Source organism: Humulus lupulus, chromosome 2, assembly GCF_963169125.1.
Source record: "Humulus lupulus chromosome 2, drHumLupu1.1, whole genome shotgun sequence".
NCBI classification, from domain to species: Eukaryota; Viridiplantae; Streptophyta; class Magnoliopsida; order Rosales; family Cannabaceae; genus Humulus; species Humulus lupulus.
The window spans coordinates 276,672,219-276,687,646 of record NC_084794.1 but is presented as its reverse complement, the minus strand read 5'-3'; the positions used below and the strand labels follow the sequence as shown (position 1 = coordinate 276,687,646).

Genomic DNA, 15,428 nt, shown 5'->3' with positions numbered 1-15,428 from the left:
TTAATTTATGGGGACTGAAATGTATCTAGAAGATTATCTTGCTAAGTAATCAATGAAATTTTAGGAATCATATCAAGGTAATTAATTTAAGGGTTTATAGCTTTTTAGACCCTGTATTTTGACTCATTACTTGTTTGGACCCTGTGTTTTGACAAATTATTTTTTGAACCCTGTGTTTTGTAAAAAGGTTCAAATAGGCCCCCAAACCTGATTTTGATGAACAAAAAATTGAGTATAACAACACAGTTCTTAGGCAGAATGACTATATTTTTGTTCTGAGTTGTTAGTTTGATGAATTATTTGTGATTTTAGTTCAAAAAACTTTGATCAAAATCAGGTTTATGGGTCTATTTGAACTATTTTAGAAAATACAGGGTCCAAAAAGTCATTTGTCAAAACACAGGGTCTAAACAGGTAATGAGACAAAACACATAGTCTAAAAAAGTATAAACCCTTAATTTAATTGGATTGGTTTTACGATACCTTCATGTTTAGTTTGTGTGGTTTTTAGGTTTTGTTGTCACAATGGATTTAGAGATGAATTTGAAGGTATTATTTTGTGCGATAGGTAACTGGTTACCTTCACGCTTCGATATGTGTGTATATTTCGAGGTTTTTTATGGTAACCGGTTATCTATGTTGCTAACATTATACTTACTTTTTCTTCTTCCTTATTTAATGATGTATTCTTCTTCTTTTTCTTCAAACTTTTCTTTTAAAAAAATAATTTATAATTGTTTGTAAGATAAGATCATGTTTTTTTCCCTTCAAATTTGATGTTTCTTTTCATAATTTAATGTAAGTAATCTGTCACCCTCTTATGGTAATTGGTTACCCCTTTTACGACAGAAGGTTACTCCTCTCAGGGTAACTGGTTACCCCTGAGATGGTAGTATGTTACCCTGATGAGAACATCCATATCTTAAATAAAAAAACTTAGACGTGAAAACATGATAAAAAGTAATAAATCAAGTAACTGATTACCTTACCCAGACTTGAAAAAAAACATACGATCTAAAATAAGAAGAAAATGTTTATAATAAATAACAAAAACTAATAAACACAATTCATATTACAAAAAAAAAACTTTGCAAAACAACCACAATAAAAATTTAATATAAATATAGTTATATAATATTAATATAAACAAAATCAATTAAGCTAAAAAATAATAATTAAATTACAAAAAAAAAACCCTTTCAGTTTAATAAAACTTGATTAAGAGTAAATCTATGGTATAAACCAACTTTTATATAAAAATATAAGAAATTAAATCCATAAAAATTAAAATTCTTTAAAAAAAAACCCATAAAATAAGTTTTTTTTTTTTTTTTTTTTTAAAAACTATACTTTTGTAAACTTGATTTAAAAAGCCATATAAAATATAGGGTCCGTTCGGTTACCGTTAAATAAACCATTTTTTTTATTAAATAATTAAAACTTTGGAAACAATCAATGAAAACTTGTTTGGTAAGTTAATTTAATTTTTAATTTTTTAAAATGTTAATTAAAATTTGTGAAATTTTGAAAACAAGATTTTTACCCTTTTAAATTTTTTTTTAAAACCTATTTTTATTTCTACTCTCTCATTCTTCTTCCTGTAGCTTATGAGCTCCGTGGTTATGTACCTCTTTGGTTTGAAAAATTGAAAGTTTGAAGGCTCTGCTCTCTCTCTCTCTCTGAGATTAGCTCATGATGATTGCAATTCCATATCTAACAGCTTTATTGACCTAATTCAACTATGGCCTCCTCTTCTTCTTCAGCAAAATTAGGGATTTCTTCTGCAAACTCATCGATTGGTCTTATGCTAGTAATCTCCATGGTTATGCACTTCTTTTCTTGGGACTCGAGGATTTCTACACTCGTCGTCTCCATCTTCGTATTCAGGTACCCTTCCCTTCATTATATCCATATATTTATGTACATATATATATATATATATGTTGAGTCTTTGAAGAAGTATTCTCCGAGTACCTGTAGCAATCAAGTCGATGGTGGTGAGTATTTGAGTTCTGTTTTATGATATGAAATCGAATTAATTATTTGGTTTATGATGATAAAACTGAACAGGCTGCCAATTTCGCATTATTATTTGACTTTATACCAACTACATTTTTTGTTCAATGCTTGCCTCAATTCTGTTAATATGAACTTGTGATTAACCAAGTTGGTGAATTTGTGGGCATTAAATACTTCCCTGCCGAACCAAATAAACAATTGCTAGATGAAGACTTAGAGAATTATAACAGAGAAAGAGAAAAAAAGCTTTAAAGCCTCCTGGTTCAAGCCACAAAAGAGGGGAGAGGTTGGTAAAAAACAAACATTTTGTTACTTTGATAACTTGGGTTTCATGTGTGCCTGCCTTGCTTTTTAACATCTTATTATGTGAGCCTCTAAAATGGCCTCTCGGTAGTATTGAAACACACACTAGTGGAGTGGAAATGTGTAACGCCCTACTACCCAGGGACTGTTATGGTGTGTATTTTAAACAGTGTTATACTCACTAATCGAGTCATTTGGTCATAATCGTGTAACTAAGTAGGATTAACGGTTTAGGATTAAATTTTTTGGTTAAGAAACAATGTTTCACTAAAACGTTTACTGTATACACTGAGATTCCAAAATATAATTTAAAGGTTAATTACAATAAAATATTTACAACCAGCCAACCTAGGCGACAAAACAGGGTTTAATCCTAGTTCCTCTTTAAACCCTCGGTCGTGGCGGTCGGACAGCCACATATGTACACATCGTCACCTAAGCTCTCCAACTCAAGGATGGTCCAACTTTCTTTTGCCTTTACCTGCACCACATAGCACCCGTGAGTCGAAGCTTAGCAAGAAAACTCAATATGCTCATGAACAGGTAATAACATGTTACTAAATCATAATAAGCATGCCTAGCAGTAATAACCCTACTCATGCATGCAAGCAGGTACAAATAAATGTTTGTGGAGTCCTGCGCTTTGAGTAGATGACTAGTAAGTCTCTCACTCTGAGGTAGATGATTAATAAGTCTCTCTGAATAGTTGACTATTAAGTCATTCTCTAAATAGATGACTGATAAGTCTATCTCTATATAGATGACTGATAAGTCTATCTCTGTGTAGATGACTGATAAGTCCATCTCTGAATAGTTGACTAATAAGTGACTCTCTAAATAGATGACTGATAAGTCTATCTCTGTATAAATGACTGATAAGTCTATCTTTGAATAGTTGACTAATAAGTCACTCTCTAAATAGATGACTAATTAGTCACGCTCTGAATAGGTGACTAACGAGTCACACTCTGGATAGGTGACTAATGAGCCACACTCTGGATAGGTGACTAATGAGACACACTCTGGATATGTGACTAATGAGTCACACTTTGAGTTATGCACCCTAATCAGATAAGTGACTAATGAATGAGTCACGAACTTGGGCTCAGCACCCACAGCCATGTGACGTTGCAGTTTTGGCCCTGTCTCTAAGTAACTAGCCTTTAGACTAGACAAGTGTTTTTGTTTTCATCGAATTTAAGGTCAGTCAAGCATTTCATGCTTTTAATGATAATACTTATGTAGATTAGATCTAATCTTTTCTGCTTGCGTTAAACACGCTAATACCGTTCTTGACTCATAAGCCAATACCATACGACCAGTGCTGCCGAACTTGTCTACTGAGTCACAGTTTCACAATCAATACTGACACCATTGCCGTTACTAATAAGCCAATGCTTCCTCAATGAGGTAATGCAAACAGACATGTATCATATGTCAAATATTCAAATATAAGGCATTTAACATGCTTAATTAATAATCAAAAGCATAATTATAATCATGCACAAATACAGAGACTCAAGCTCTGGTCAATCTCATATTCAACATTCATGCCATGCCCTAATCTCATGTATCTTATGCATCACATGCAACACATACTGGGTGCAGTTTTCTTACCTGTGGTTTGAGCGAGAAATAAGTTAAAAATGACCCTTGAGAACGATTAATCATTTGATCCCTTAGTGGTCACCTAGTCATAACCAAATATGGAATTACATCAATAAAATGACAATAAAAGGTTCATGATCTAAACCTTGCTCCCGGGACCTCGAATCCTACTAACATGGTTAATAATTTCGATCTCGGGCCTTAAGAATTGAAATCCCGAGTCAAAAACCCTCAAAAGTGCCCAAAAGAATGCCTCGAAAAAATAGGGCAGCGCTACAGAACTGCCCCCCAGGTGCTCTAGCGCTACAACCAGAGTTGCCATGCCCTGGACAACACTGTAGCGCCCATCCCTGGGCACTATAGCGCCAGAACCAGGGTTGTAACGACCCAAAATCACTAATAAGGCTTAAGGGCCTTTATTAGTGTGCCAGGAGGGCATAATTGGTTTGTATGTGATTTAAATGATTAAATGCATGATTATGTGATAAGCATGCTTATATGATTATGTGGATGTATGAAATGCATGTTTATGAGTATTAATAAGCATGTGAGCCCTGTTTAGCTTATAAGGGCATATTTATAATTTTGGTCTGATGAGGGCATAAATGCGATTATTTGTGGTAGATAGTTAAGACCACATTATAATGTGGATGTATTTGCAGCTTATGGCTCGAGACGATCCTAGTGAGCGGTTTGGCGAAATAGTCACGGCGGGGATTTATACCCGGCTCGGGGGAAGCCTAGGGTATTTCTGGGAATTTGGTAAAATATATTGGAGATTCTTAGACATTGGGGAAAATAATTGATGATTAATTAGATGACGAGATTTAAGTGGTAATATTAGGGACACTCGAGGAATTAGCGAGAATTGGGAGCAAATTACCAAAATACCCTTAGATGGATTAAAAGATTTGGATTTATTGGGAGGGCAAAAGGGTATTTTGGGTTATTATAAGATATACTTGATAAATCTGATGTTTCTTTTTAGAGCATAAGGGAAAGTGGTGGAAACTGAAGGAAAAGAATGGAAAGAAAAACAGAGCTCTCCATCTTCCTCTCGATTTCTTCTCCTTTCACTCTTCCTTGAGGATTTTCAAGCTATGAACTCAAAGGAAGTCTAGGCTAGGTCTTGTAACTTTGATCCTTGGATTGGCTAAGGATTCAACTGGAATTAGCTTCCAAATTAAGGTAAGGTTTATGGTTTTTCTGAGTTTGCTGAACCTTGTTGAGAGTGGTTTCTAAGTTGGTTTTGGATGGGAATTTAAGGATTTAAACTTGGGAATTGGTGGAATCAAAGCTGGGAGGAACATTGAAGGCAACCTAGAGTCGGATTCTTCCATCAAAGGTAAAAATCTCTGACCTTGATCATCTGGGTTTTCTGGTTTTCAGATGAAGTTCTTGAGCTTCAAGCTCAATTTTGGTTTTCTGTGTTTGATGATGCTATTGGCTAAGTTTTTTTATGTTGTTAGTTGGTATGGATGAGATATAATGAGTTATAGGTTTAATTTTGAGTTTGGTTGAGGTTTGGGTTAGATATTTGGAGCTATGGCTCGGGGAACTTCAATGGAAAAACCCAGAATTTTGCATGTTCGGGTTGCAGCGCTGTAGCGCTAGGCTGAGAGCGCTATAGCGCTAGGTTGTGTTCTTGGGGGGCTGGGTTTCTGATTATAGCGCCCCTTTGGTGGCGCTGTAGCGCTACCTTGTCTCCATGGCTTGGTTTTGGGATTTCTTTTAGGGTTTTTGCTCGGGGGGCTCAGGGGTCGATTCCACCACCTCGTTTGGTGGAATTGGGCTTCCCGAGAGCTTGGGATTGGTCCCGAAGTTGGGATACGGAATTGAATTTTAACGAGGGTTCTATTTTACGGTTGTGACTAGGTGTACGCTAAGGCTCGGACAGGATCGTGCTCGAGGGTTGTCTCAATTAGCCAAAACACTCAAAATCAAAGGTAAGAAAACCGCACCTATGTGTATGATTGTTGGGACTAAGGGCTCCTTATATTTGAATGTGATTGTTGTATAAGTATGATATGCCATGTGAGCATGAATTAAACGGCCTAAGAGTGCCATAATTGATATTTGCGCATAGGACGCGGCTCGACCATTGGTAGCTGAGGATAGTTTAATAATCACTGGGCTCGGCCTAAGTAAGCCGGTGACAGTGGGTTAAATTGAGGGTGTGGCCTAAGGGCGCCGACCCTGAGTATTGTGTGATGAATATTGATATGTTATTATTGTTGTCTGATGATTATAACTTGTTTAACACTGGGATGATTGGTTTATGAATAATTTCTTGACTTCTTTGAGTAAATGACTGTTATGACATGCTGATTACCTGGTTAACAACCTTCTGGATTATTTGTTTGTTTGTATTGTTTATGCTCCGCATTATGGTTTTCTTGCTGGACCTTGGCTCACGGGTGCTACGTGGTGTAGGTAAAGGCAAGGGCAAGGTGGACCAGTCCTGAGTTGGAGAGCTCTGGGGCAGAATGTACATAGTCAGCTGATCGGTCGCCACGGCCGAGGGATGGTACAAGGACAGGAGAACCTAAAATGCCTATTTTGCCATTAGAGTGGCTTGTGGTTGTACATAAACTTTGAAATTTTGTAAAGGGATAATTGCGGCATTAATGCCTATGTAGTTCAGTTTATTGCACTTAAATGCCTATGTAAAATTTTTTACGGCAATAATGCCTACCGTTACGATTTTAGAGCAGCCGTTGGTCCCTGGGCCGTTAGGGGTATATTTGATACACGTGTCACGACCCGATTGGGTTAAATTATTAAAATTTAAAAACAAAAACAATTAATGGTTCAGGTTTCTAATTAAAAACAAAAAAAAAAACTAACCTTCATTAATTAATTTAACAAGAAAAACCGATTGTCTAAAACCAAGTTCTAAAACTAATCTAAAACAAAAAAAACTCAAAACTCCATACCCAGAAAAACGATGAAGATGAAGTTTCCCCCCGACCACACCCAGACGATCCACCCCCGACAGTGTAGCACGTGAACCCAGTAGAAGAAAACTTGTAATTCCTTCGAATTGGGGGTTAGGGCATCTTTTGCATCGGGTTAATGGAGAACGGAAAAAATTGCCATTGTCGACCACCAAGGCCAGTGGTAGAAAAAACGGCTTGGACAAACAAAAATCCTGGGCGAAGATTCAGAACATGCAACAAGTATCGGGTAAGATCTCCATTTGTTTTTGTAATCTGATTCATTGAATAAATGGTTATGGGTGTTCACTAGAAATTTTGTATGTTTTGGTCAACTCAGATTCATGGTGGGTGTAATTTCTTTGAATGGATAGACCCTCCAATGTGCCATCGAGCAAAGGTGGTCATCCCTGGACTACTAAGAAAAATTGGTGACCTTGAAACTGAAATCACATCCCTAAGTACGACAACTGACATTGGAAGTCATCGGCAATGCAGTGGTTCTTCAAATGGATTTGAGACACAATCTCACAACCTTCAAAATGTTGGAAGAGAAAGCTGTGAAAGTTGTGCTGAAAGCAGGGGTAGAGTAAATGATGGAGGTCGAATGCAGTGTTACTACTTTTTGAATACTATGTATTTTGCTGTAATTCTATTGGTTGTGGTTATTTGGGCTACAAAATCAAAGTAGAAGTTGTTGGCATTGATTTGTAATGAATTTTGTTGTAAAATGAAACCCCAAATCAATGTAATCTATCTTGATTTTGAATTCAGTGTTCTAGTTTATGTATTTTGTGAAATAAATATGATCTGATCTGTACATGACCAATATCATGGAACAAAAATATAGGCCAAATGATCTAATCTGATCTGATCTGTAAATATGTATTACCATAAGAGATAGGTACAAAAATATAGGCCTAAAAAGCCAAATGTATCTGATTTGTACATGACCAATATCATGGCCAGCATGACCCTGTCATGACTCAAAAAACAGACACCAAAATACATGACTCTAAAATGGTCAACATAACAGATACCAAAATACAAGATTCAACCACTAGTTTAAAATAAAATCAAAAGATGAAACTCCTCCTTCCAGTCAGACAGTATCGGGTTGAGCATTGGTTGCACCACTAGTTCCTCCTTTAGCATGCTGTTTCAGTCTTCTTTCCTTCCTTAAAAGTGTGGATTCAGTTGGGTTCTGCAGTGGTGGACGACCTCGCTTTTTGACCACACGATTCTAAAATAGGTTGAACAAACAAATATTTAGCTCCAAATTCACAAAACAATGATAAAGCAACTAATCAATGGTAAAAATTATCTGGACTGAGAAGAAAGCATAAAGTTTATACCTCAACCACCACCTTAGCAGATTTGCATGTTTCTCTCCTATGGCCTGTTTTCAGACAATTGCTGCATGTTTTAACTTGTCCAGTTCTTCGAGCTTTCTTTAAAGCAGGTGGAGGTTCATCTGTCTCCCTTCTCCTAGCTTTCTTAGGTCTTCCAGGCAGCTTCGTCTCAGGTGGTGGATCAATTGGGTTGAGTCCTGTCTGAGGCCACATATCTGGACTAGGCATAGGATGCACACTCTGTCCATATGCTTTTTGCAATGATTCTTTTTTATAGAATCCGTGGACATAATCAAAGACATTACCTCCCATGAACCAGATAGTAGCTAGTGCATGGTCACAAGGAAGCCCAGATAGTTGAAACCTCCTACATGTACAAGTTCTGAATTCCAAATCGACAACCAAGGCACTACCATTGCTGCATTGAACCTGAAACTGAAACTTGTCAGACCTAGTAACCAGACAATGCTTTGCAACCTCTTTTTGCTTCTCAATTATCTTCAAAATTCTCTTCCCCACAGGTTGAGTCATCTTCTCCAACTCAGCTTTTTTGTTATAAAACCGAGACATCAACCAAAATCTAATTTTCTCTAGTAAAGTTATAATTGGCTTGTCGCGAGCATCAAGTATGGCTGCATTGAAACTCTCACACAAATTGTTCACCAAAATGTCACATTTTGGGTACTCTGAAATATGTGACTTAGTCCATTCTGTGGGGTTCTTCCCTGCCAGCCAATAGTAAGCACCATCTGAGACACTCTTGACTTCTTGCATTGCTCGAGCAAACTCAGCTTGTGTTGTAGTATTAGCTGCTGCCCACAAAAGTTGCTTAAGTAAAAGTCTAGGATATTCCTTTTTAAAGTTAGCATGAAGATGTCTAACACAAAACCTCACCTCACACCCACTGAAGATGGCTCCCACTGCATTTTCTAATCCTTTTTGACGATCACTCATCATTGTCACCTTGGTGGGACTCAAACTCCCAATATCAGCCTTCAATAGCTCCAAGAACCAAGTCCAAACCTCAGTGTTTTCCTTTTCAGCAACACAGTAGGCAATGGGAAACATGGAGTTATTACCGTCAATGCCTACTGCAGCCAATAAAATGCCCTTACAATATCCTTTTAAAAAGCAGCCATCAAGACCAATTAGAGGTCTACAACCTCCCAACCAGCCATCTCTACATGCCTTAAGACAAATATAAATACGCTGAAATTGCCTTCTCCCATTAACCAAATCAGTTTTCAACTTCACAGTAGATCCAGGATTGGTAGCCAACAACCTTTTACAGTAGTCATCAAGAATGGCGTATTGTTCCTTGACAGACCCATCCAACATCTTCCTTGCTTTTGTCTTGGCCCTGTAAAATGTCCAGCTAGACACACGTGAGTACTTGGTCTTTGTAGTTATCTCCCTAAATACATTGTATTCCATACTCGGATTTAGCCTAAATTGCTCCAAAAAGTGTTTTGCAAGCCAAGTTGAGGTCAGCTTTTTATTGTCCAAAACAATGCCACAACTATGCTTGTCAACAAGTGTTTTGACCCTCATTGTTTTGCCATCTATCTTGTTAACTATTGAAGCAAACAACATCCACTCACAGTTTGCACCCTTGCACTTAACTCTAACTCTATTTGAATCATTGGCAATAAATACATATTCTCGATCACCTTCAATAAAGTACTCCCTTATTGCATTCCTTAAAATTGTAACAGTGGCAAATTCCATGCCAATAACAAATTGGAAGTTTTGCATTTTGGTTTTCGGGTTGAATTCTTTGGAATTTTTACCAGCATCAAACTCATCATCTGACTTCAATTCGTGCAACTCCTCCTCAGAACATATACCATCTGAGTCTCCATCATCAAGATTTTGAGTACAAAAATCTGCAACTGATCGCCACCACTTCCTAGGGTCAGACTGTGTACCCATCTCTATCTCAGCTTCAACATCTTGCTCAAACTCTTCCTCCTCCAATATGAAATCTTCATCACTTTGCTTTGCTTTCCCTTTTCTGTCACGCTGAACTTTGTCTTGGCTCTTCTCAGCTGTATTTTCCCTCACATCAGCTTGCTTTCCTTTCCTATTTCTGTCACTTTGAACCGGGTCTTGGTTCTCCTCAACTGTATCCTCCCTCACATCACCAATATCATCCTCTGAATCTGAAAGCACAACCACCTCTGGTATTTGGTCTTCCATATCACTTTCATCATCCATGTAGTCAAACTCTTCTTCATATTCCTCTTTATCAGGTTCATCAAAGGCAGCATCATGAAATTCCTCAGAATATTGATCAGCATCAAACTCTTCTTGTTCCCCATCAATGGTTGCATCAACAGGGATACCAACAACATCTGTAGGGACATCACAATCATCTGGTAATTCCTCTATAATACATCTTTTCAGAGGAGGTAAAATGTTAGCAGGGACATGTTTAACAGCTTCTGAATCTTCCTTCCAATCTAAAGGTAGAACTGTTTCAGGAAAAACAAGAAATATGTCAATCTTTGTAGCCCGATTCCTCTCAATATCCTCTACAATTCTTAGGATCTCCTTATCCCCTACCACCATGTAGCCCATATTAAGCACCTTTCCTATTGGTTTGTACATAAAACCCACTGGAAGTTTATGTCCTAAGTCCAAGGCCATTCCATCCAATTCCATCCTAGTGAAGTAATTAGTATCCACCCAATCAACATAATCAACTTTACCTCCCTCATATCTTCTATTGCCGAATGGAGTAAACCAGCTTCCCCCATGGTGTATTGCAATAGTGAAGATGTTAGTATGACCACCTGTCAATAAAAATAAAAAATGCAATGTCAACACTTCACTCACACACAAACCGAAACACAGTATAGTTCACACACTTGAAGAGCAACATAGTGTACCACACGATTGAACCATGGACCACAACAACAAAGATTCCTTTCAATAAACAAAGTATATATTTCAATGGTCCCCACTCTATCAATTGTATGCACATGCTTCCCAACAACATTTTAACCCAAATTTAATAATACCACCTACCATAAATCAACAATATTCTCACCCCCAAAAATTTTTAAAATCGACACCCTTCCCCGCCCAAACTACTCTATATAGAGCATCATTATCATTCTCCCCCAAAAATAACTGCATGAAGACTTTGAGAAATGAAACCCAATCAACAGAAAAGAACTCACCGTAGTCGGGTGGTTGTTCCCCCTGTTGTCGAATGGTCGGCATTGTATTGCAAGTGTCGTCGTCGTCTCCTCCGGTTCCGATTGTCGTCGTCTCTTCGATCGTGGGGGGAAAGATGATTTTTCTGGGTATGGAGTTTTGAGTTTTCTTTGTTTTAGATTTTGGGTCTCTGTTTTAGACAATCGGTTTTTCTTGTTAAATTAATTAATGAAGGTTAGTTTTTTTTTTGTTTTTAATTAGAAACCTGAACCACCTGAACCATTAATTGTTTTTGTTTTTTAATTTTAATAATTTAACCCAATCGGGTCGTGACACGTGTATCAAATATACCCCTAACGGCCCAGGGGCCAACGGCTGCTCTAAAATCGTAACGGTAGGCATTATTGCCGTCAAAAATTTTACATAGGCATTTAAGTGCAATAAACTGAACTACATAGGCATTAATGCCGCAATTATCCCTTTTGTAAACTGTCCTTTAAAACTTGTTTTGGGATCCCATGTATTTAACATTTATTTTAATGAGAAAGTTCCTGTTTATGACCAAAATCTTTTAACCCTAACCTAATTATGACTTTAGGGTCACTTTTTCAATTATATGACTTGATTAGCAAGTTTTGACACCTTTATAATTACACAGTGTAACGACCTTGGTTATCCTGGGTGTTACAAGGGTGTTCCAGCCCTGGTTTTTTTCTTCGAGTTCTCCAATTTCCAAACTTCAAAAGCTACTTCCAAACCTCAACCAAACCCAAAAATGAACCCATAAACCAATCCTACAAGTCCAAGGCATCAAAACTCAATCAAACTTTGCCAAAAACTTCATTGAATTCACAACTATCAAATCCAAAATTCCAACTGAAACTAATTGAAAAACAGGACATAAACCAGAGTTTCCATAGCTGAATTCTTACCTCAAGCTCAAGATTAAACCCTCTTCAATGGTAGAACACCATCCTAGACCCTCAAGGCTTGATTCCCTAGCTTGAATCCTCAATTGGAGCCTCAAAATTTCAAAGGAAGAAGAAGAAAAGAAGATGATCGAGAGGAAGAGAAGAGAAGCTCTGTTTTTGGTTTAGTTTTCTACAACCTTCTATAGTTGAATATATCATTTGGTCAAAAGACCAAAATGCCCCTAAGTTAAATAATTTTCATTAAAGCTAGCAAGGGCAAAATCATCATTTCTCGTCTATCTCGTTAATTATAATTAACATCCTCCGATTCCCGTTATTCCCAATATTCTCAAATACTAATAAATAATATCCCATTAACCTTATAATTGTACTAATTATCAAATCACCCCGAGACTCACCCCGAGCCCGGAAATTAACCCTGTTATGACCAAGCCGCTAACTTGCATTCAAAGATCGTCTCATGTCGAATAGCTCGAACAAATCCACATTATAATGTGGTCTCATTCATAATTCACCAACATGCATGAAAATATACAAATATGCCATTAACATGTCAAATTACCAAAATGCCCTTATAATGAAAGTTGACCCATATGCATGCATTTATCATCATATAATAATATAACTCACATAATCAATTATGGCCCTCCAGGCCTCCTAATCAAGGTCCTAAGCATTATTAATAAATTTGGGTCATTACAAAATATATTTGAGGGAGTTGATTATTCTTTATTACTACTTGTTATTTATCCTACATCATTAATGTTATGGTGTATGTGGTAGGGAGCTAGTAATCTTATTTTGCAGAATATATAGTTACAAGTGTGTAGCTGTTACTAATAAATGATTATACTTTATATTGTCATCAAGCATTTCAATATCATAACATGTGGAAGAAAATGAGGCCATAAGCAAAGAAAGATTGTTGGTTTACATATGATATGGTGTGGTGGCTCAATGGTGGCAACCCCAGATGTGATGCAGAAGTACTTAATTGGTACGAGAAAATATCTTTGTAAAATCAGTACTTTAATCATTCTAAAATAGTTCCTTATGCCTTTGCTCCATGTATTGCAGTAATAGTTCAACACTATGTCAAATTCAATGTTGTACTGGTTTTGTGAAGCCTCCAAATGGATATTGTTTCATTGTATATCTTTTTTTGCAGGTCTACAGAGATCTGAGATGGGGAAGGTACTATGAAAGCTATAGTGGGGACCATAGCATTGTTCAAGCAATGACTGAGATTATTCCTGGTAAGGAGAACACTTTGCACTCACTTGATTCCCACTTTACCTACTTGTTAAATTTGTCTATGGTATTGCCTCAATCGTGCTTATATATATGCTATGCTACATCTGTATATGTTGTTATATGGTCTCTTTCTTCTGGGTAGACGTCCAAGGAGCTATACCAAGACAATATAGAACAATAAGAATTTCTCTATTTCTCTATCCCAAATAAATGGCTGCAACATTATTATTCTCTTGTTTTGTATAGAGTGAAGATACAACTGCTGCAACATTTGTTGGAATATATATAGTATTTATTAGTTGGTGATCTTGTGTCTCAAGTTATGTTCTGTCTTTGTGTTAGTTGATGGTATTTCATACTATTAGAGAGCTTGTTTGTATGTTTATGCACTTTCATTTGTGTTTTTTTTTACTGGTGTTGGTTTGTTGCAATTTGTTTTGAGCTTTAGTATTGTAGAACTTTTTCTATGGTTGTCCTTTAATTAGTTTGCTATGTCAAGGTAGTATGATATTTTTTGCTACTGCCTAGTGGTTATACTAGAGTGGCCTTTGGTATTTGTTTTCCAATTGGTGTTGGTTCTTAGTTATTATTGGACTCTGCATCTTGGTAGATATTTTGGAGCTTAAAAAGAAAGACTTCTTCAAATATTTATTATCATATGAGAATATATATGTATGTTTAAATGAGATTTTAAAGCAATCAATATGTTTTGTGTGAATGTTTACATGGCATTGAAATTTAAGTCAAATGTTTGAATACAAAATAATAGTTGTCGAGACATATAAGATCATGGTAATATAAGATGAAATCTAGACTGCAAGGGTACATATAGATTGATTGGAAAAACATAAAAATGTCTAAACCCAACCCAAGAATTCGCATGAATCTCATATAAAACAACACAACTCACACACCAAAGGATTTGAACCAGGAAACTTGCCCACATGGATATAAATTTTTTGACCTTGAATCGTTTTTCTTCTGAATAATCAAAAAGCCTAACAGCGTGTTTGACACCTTTACTAAAAAATTATTTTTTGTTTTTAAAATCTAAATTTTTTTTTCTGAATAATCAAAAAGCCTAACAGCGTGTTTGACACCTTAACTAAAAAATTATTTTTTGTTTTTAAAATCTAAAAACTATTTTTTGAAAACAAATAAAGGTGTTTGACATTATTTTCATAAAACAATTTTTAAAACAAAGTTACAAAAAACATAAAATTTTGAGAATAACAAAAAATTGTTTTTAGTTATTCTCAAATTTTTTTTATCTATTTTTTTTCTCACACAATATTTTTAATTATTATTATTTCACATCATTTTTTTTCTCATTAATTTATCTCTCTTCACTTTCTCTCTCATCACTTTTGATCTCCTTATTCTCTCTCATCACTTATTATCTCATTATTTTCTCTTTCATCACTTCCTATATCATTATTTTCTCTCTTAAATTTTTTTCTTGCATCAATTTCTATCTTCTCAATTTTTCCTCCTCAAAATTCCTCTTCTTATTTTTCATCATTTTTTTTTTCAAATTACTTTATCTCATTATCTATTACAAAATTTTAAAATATTTTTCTTTTTGTAAATATATTTATTAATTTTTTATTTAAGATTTTTTTAAAATAAAACTAAAAAATTATTTTTAAAAAACATTAGCCAAACACTTGTTATTTTTTGAAAATTACAAAAAATATTTTTTATTCTCATTTCTGAAAACACAATTTTAAAAACAAAAAACAGAAAACAATGACAATCAGGCCTTAAATTTTCTTGCTCACATTTCTTCCTCAAGCGATAGAGTTTTCATAAAGGCGTTTCATATTTCCATATCAAGTATGTTTGGTTTATTTGACTCTTTT

At 35.7% G+C, this 15,428-nt stretch overlaps 2 protein-coding genes and 1 long non-coding RNA gene across 4 annotated transcripts; 1 reads left to right on the top strand and 2 right to left on the bottom strand.

Annotated features, from left to right (window-relative positions):
- The first annotated feature begins 1,548 nt into the window (after positions 1–1,548).
- LOC133819489 (uncharacterized) lies at positions 1,549–14,251 on the top strand. 2 transcript variants are annotated; one of them, XR_009886347.1, is made up of 3 exons: positions 1,549–1,887; positions 6,364–7,116; positions 7,207–7,588. It is a non-coding gene; the product is annotated as an uncharacterized LOC133819489 (long non-coding RNA). The 2 variants fall into 2 exon arrangements; XR_009886348.1 differs by lacking the exons at positions 6,364–7,116; positions 7,207–7,588 and adding exons at positions 13,183–13,309; positions 13,481–14,251 and having other exon boundaries at positions 1,550–1,887.
- On the bottom strand, positions 7,943–8,545 carry LOC133819488 (uncharacterized). Its single transcript, XM_062252752.1, has 2 exons — positions 8,222–8,545; positions 7,943–8,109 (listed from the first exon to the last, which is right to left on the bottom strand). The coding sequence occupies exons 1-2, from the start codon at positions 8,528–8,530 to the stop codon at positions 7,969–7,971; spliced, it is 450 nt and encodes a 149-aa protein (XP_062108736.1). The 5' UTR covers positions 8,531–8,545; the 3' UTR covers positions 7,943–7,968.
- Positions 8,556–11,647, bottom strand: LOC133816824 (uncharacterized). Its single transcript, XM_062249125.1, has 4 exons — positions 11,404–11,647; positions 10,930–11,013; positions 8,648–10,692; positions 8,556–8,585 (listed from the first exon to the last, which is right to left on the bottom strand). Exons 1-4 carry the CDS (start codon positions 11,444–11,446, stop codon positions 8,556–8,558), a joined length of 2,202 nt encoding a protein of 733 aa, XP_062105109.1. The 5' UTR covers positions 11,447–11,647.
- Positions 14,252–15,428: the final 1,177 nt, after the last annotated feature.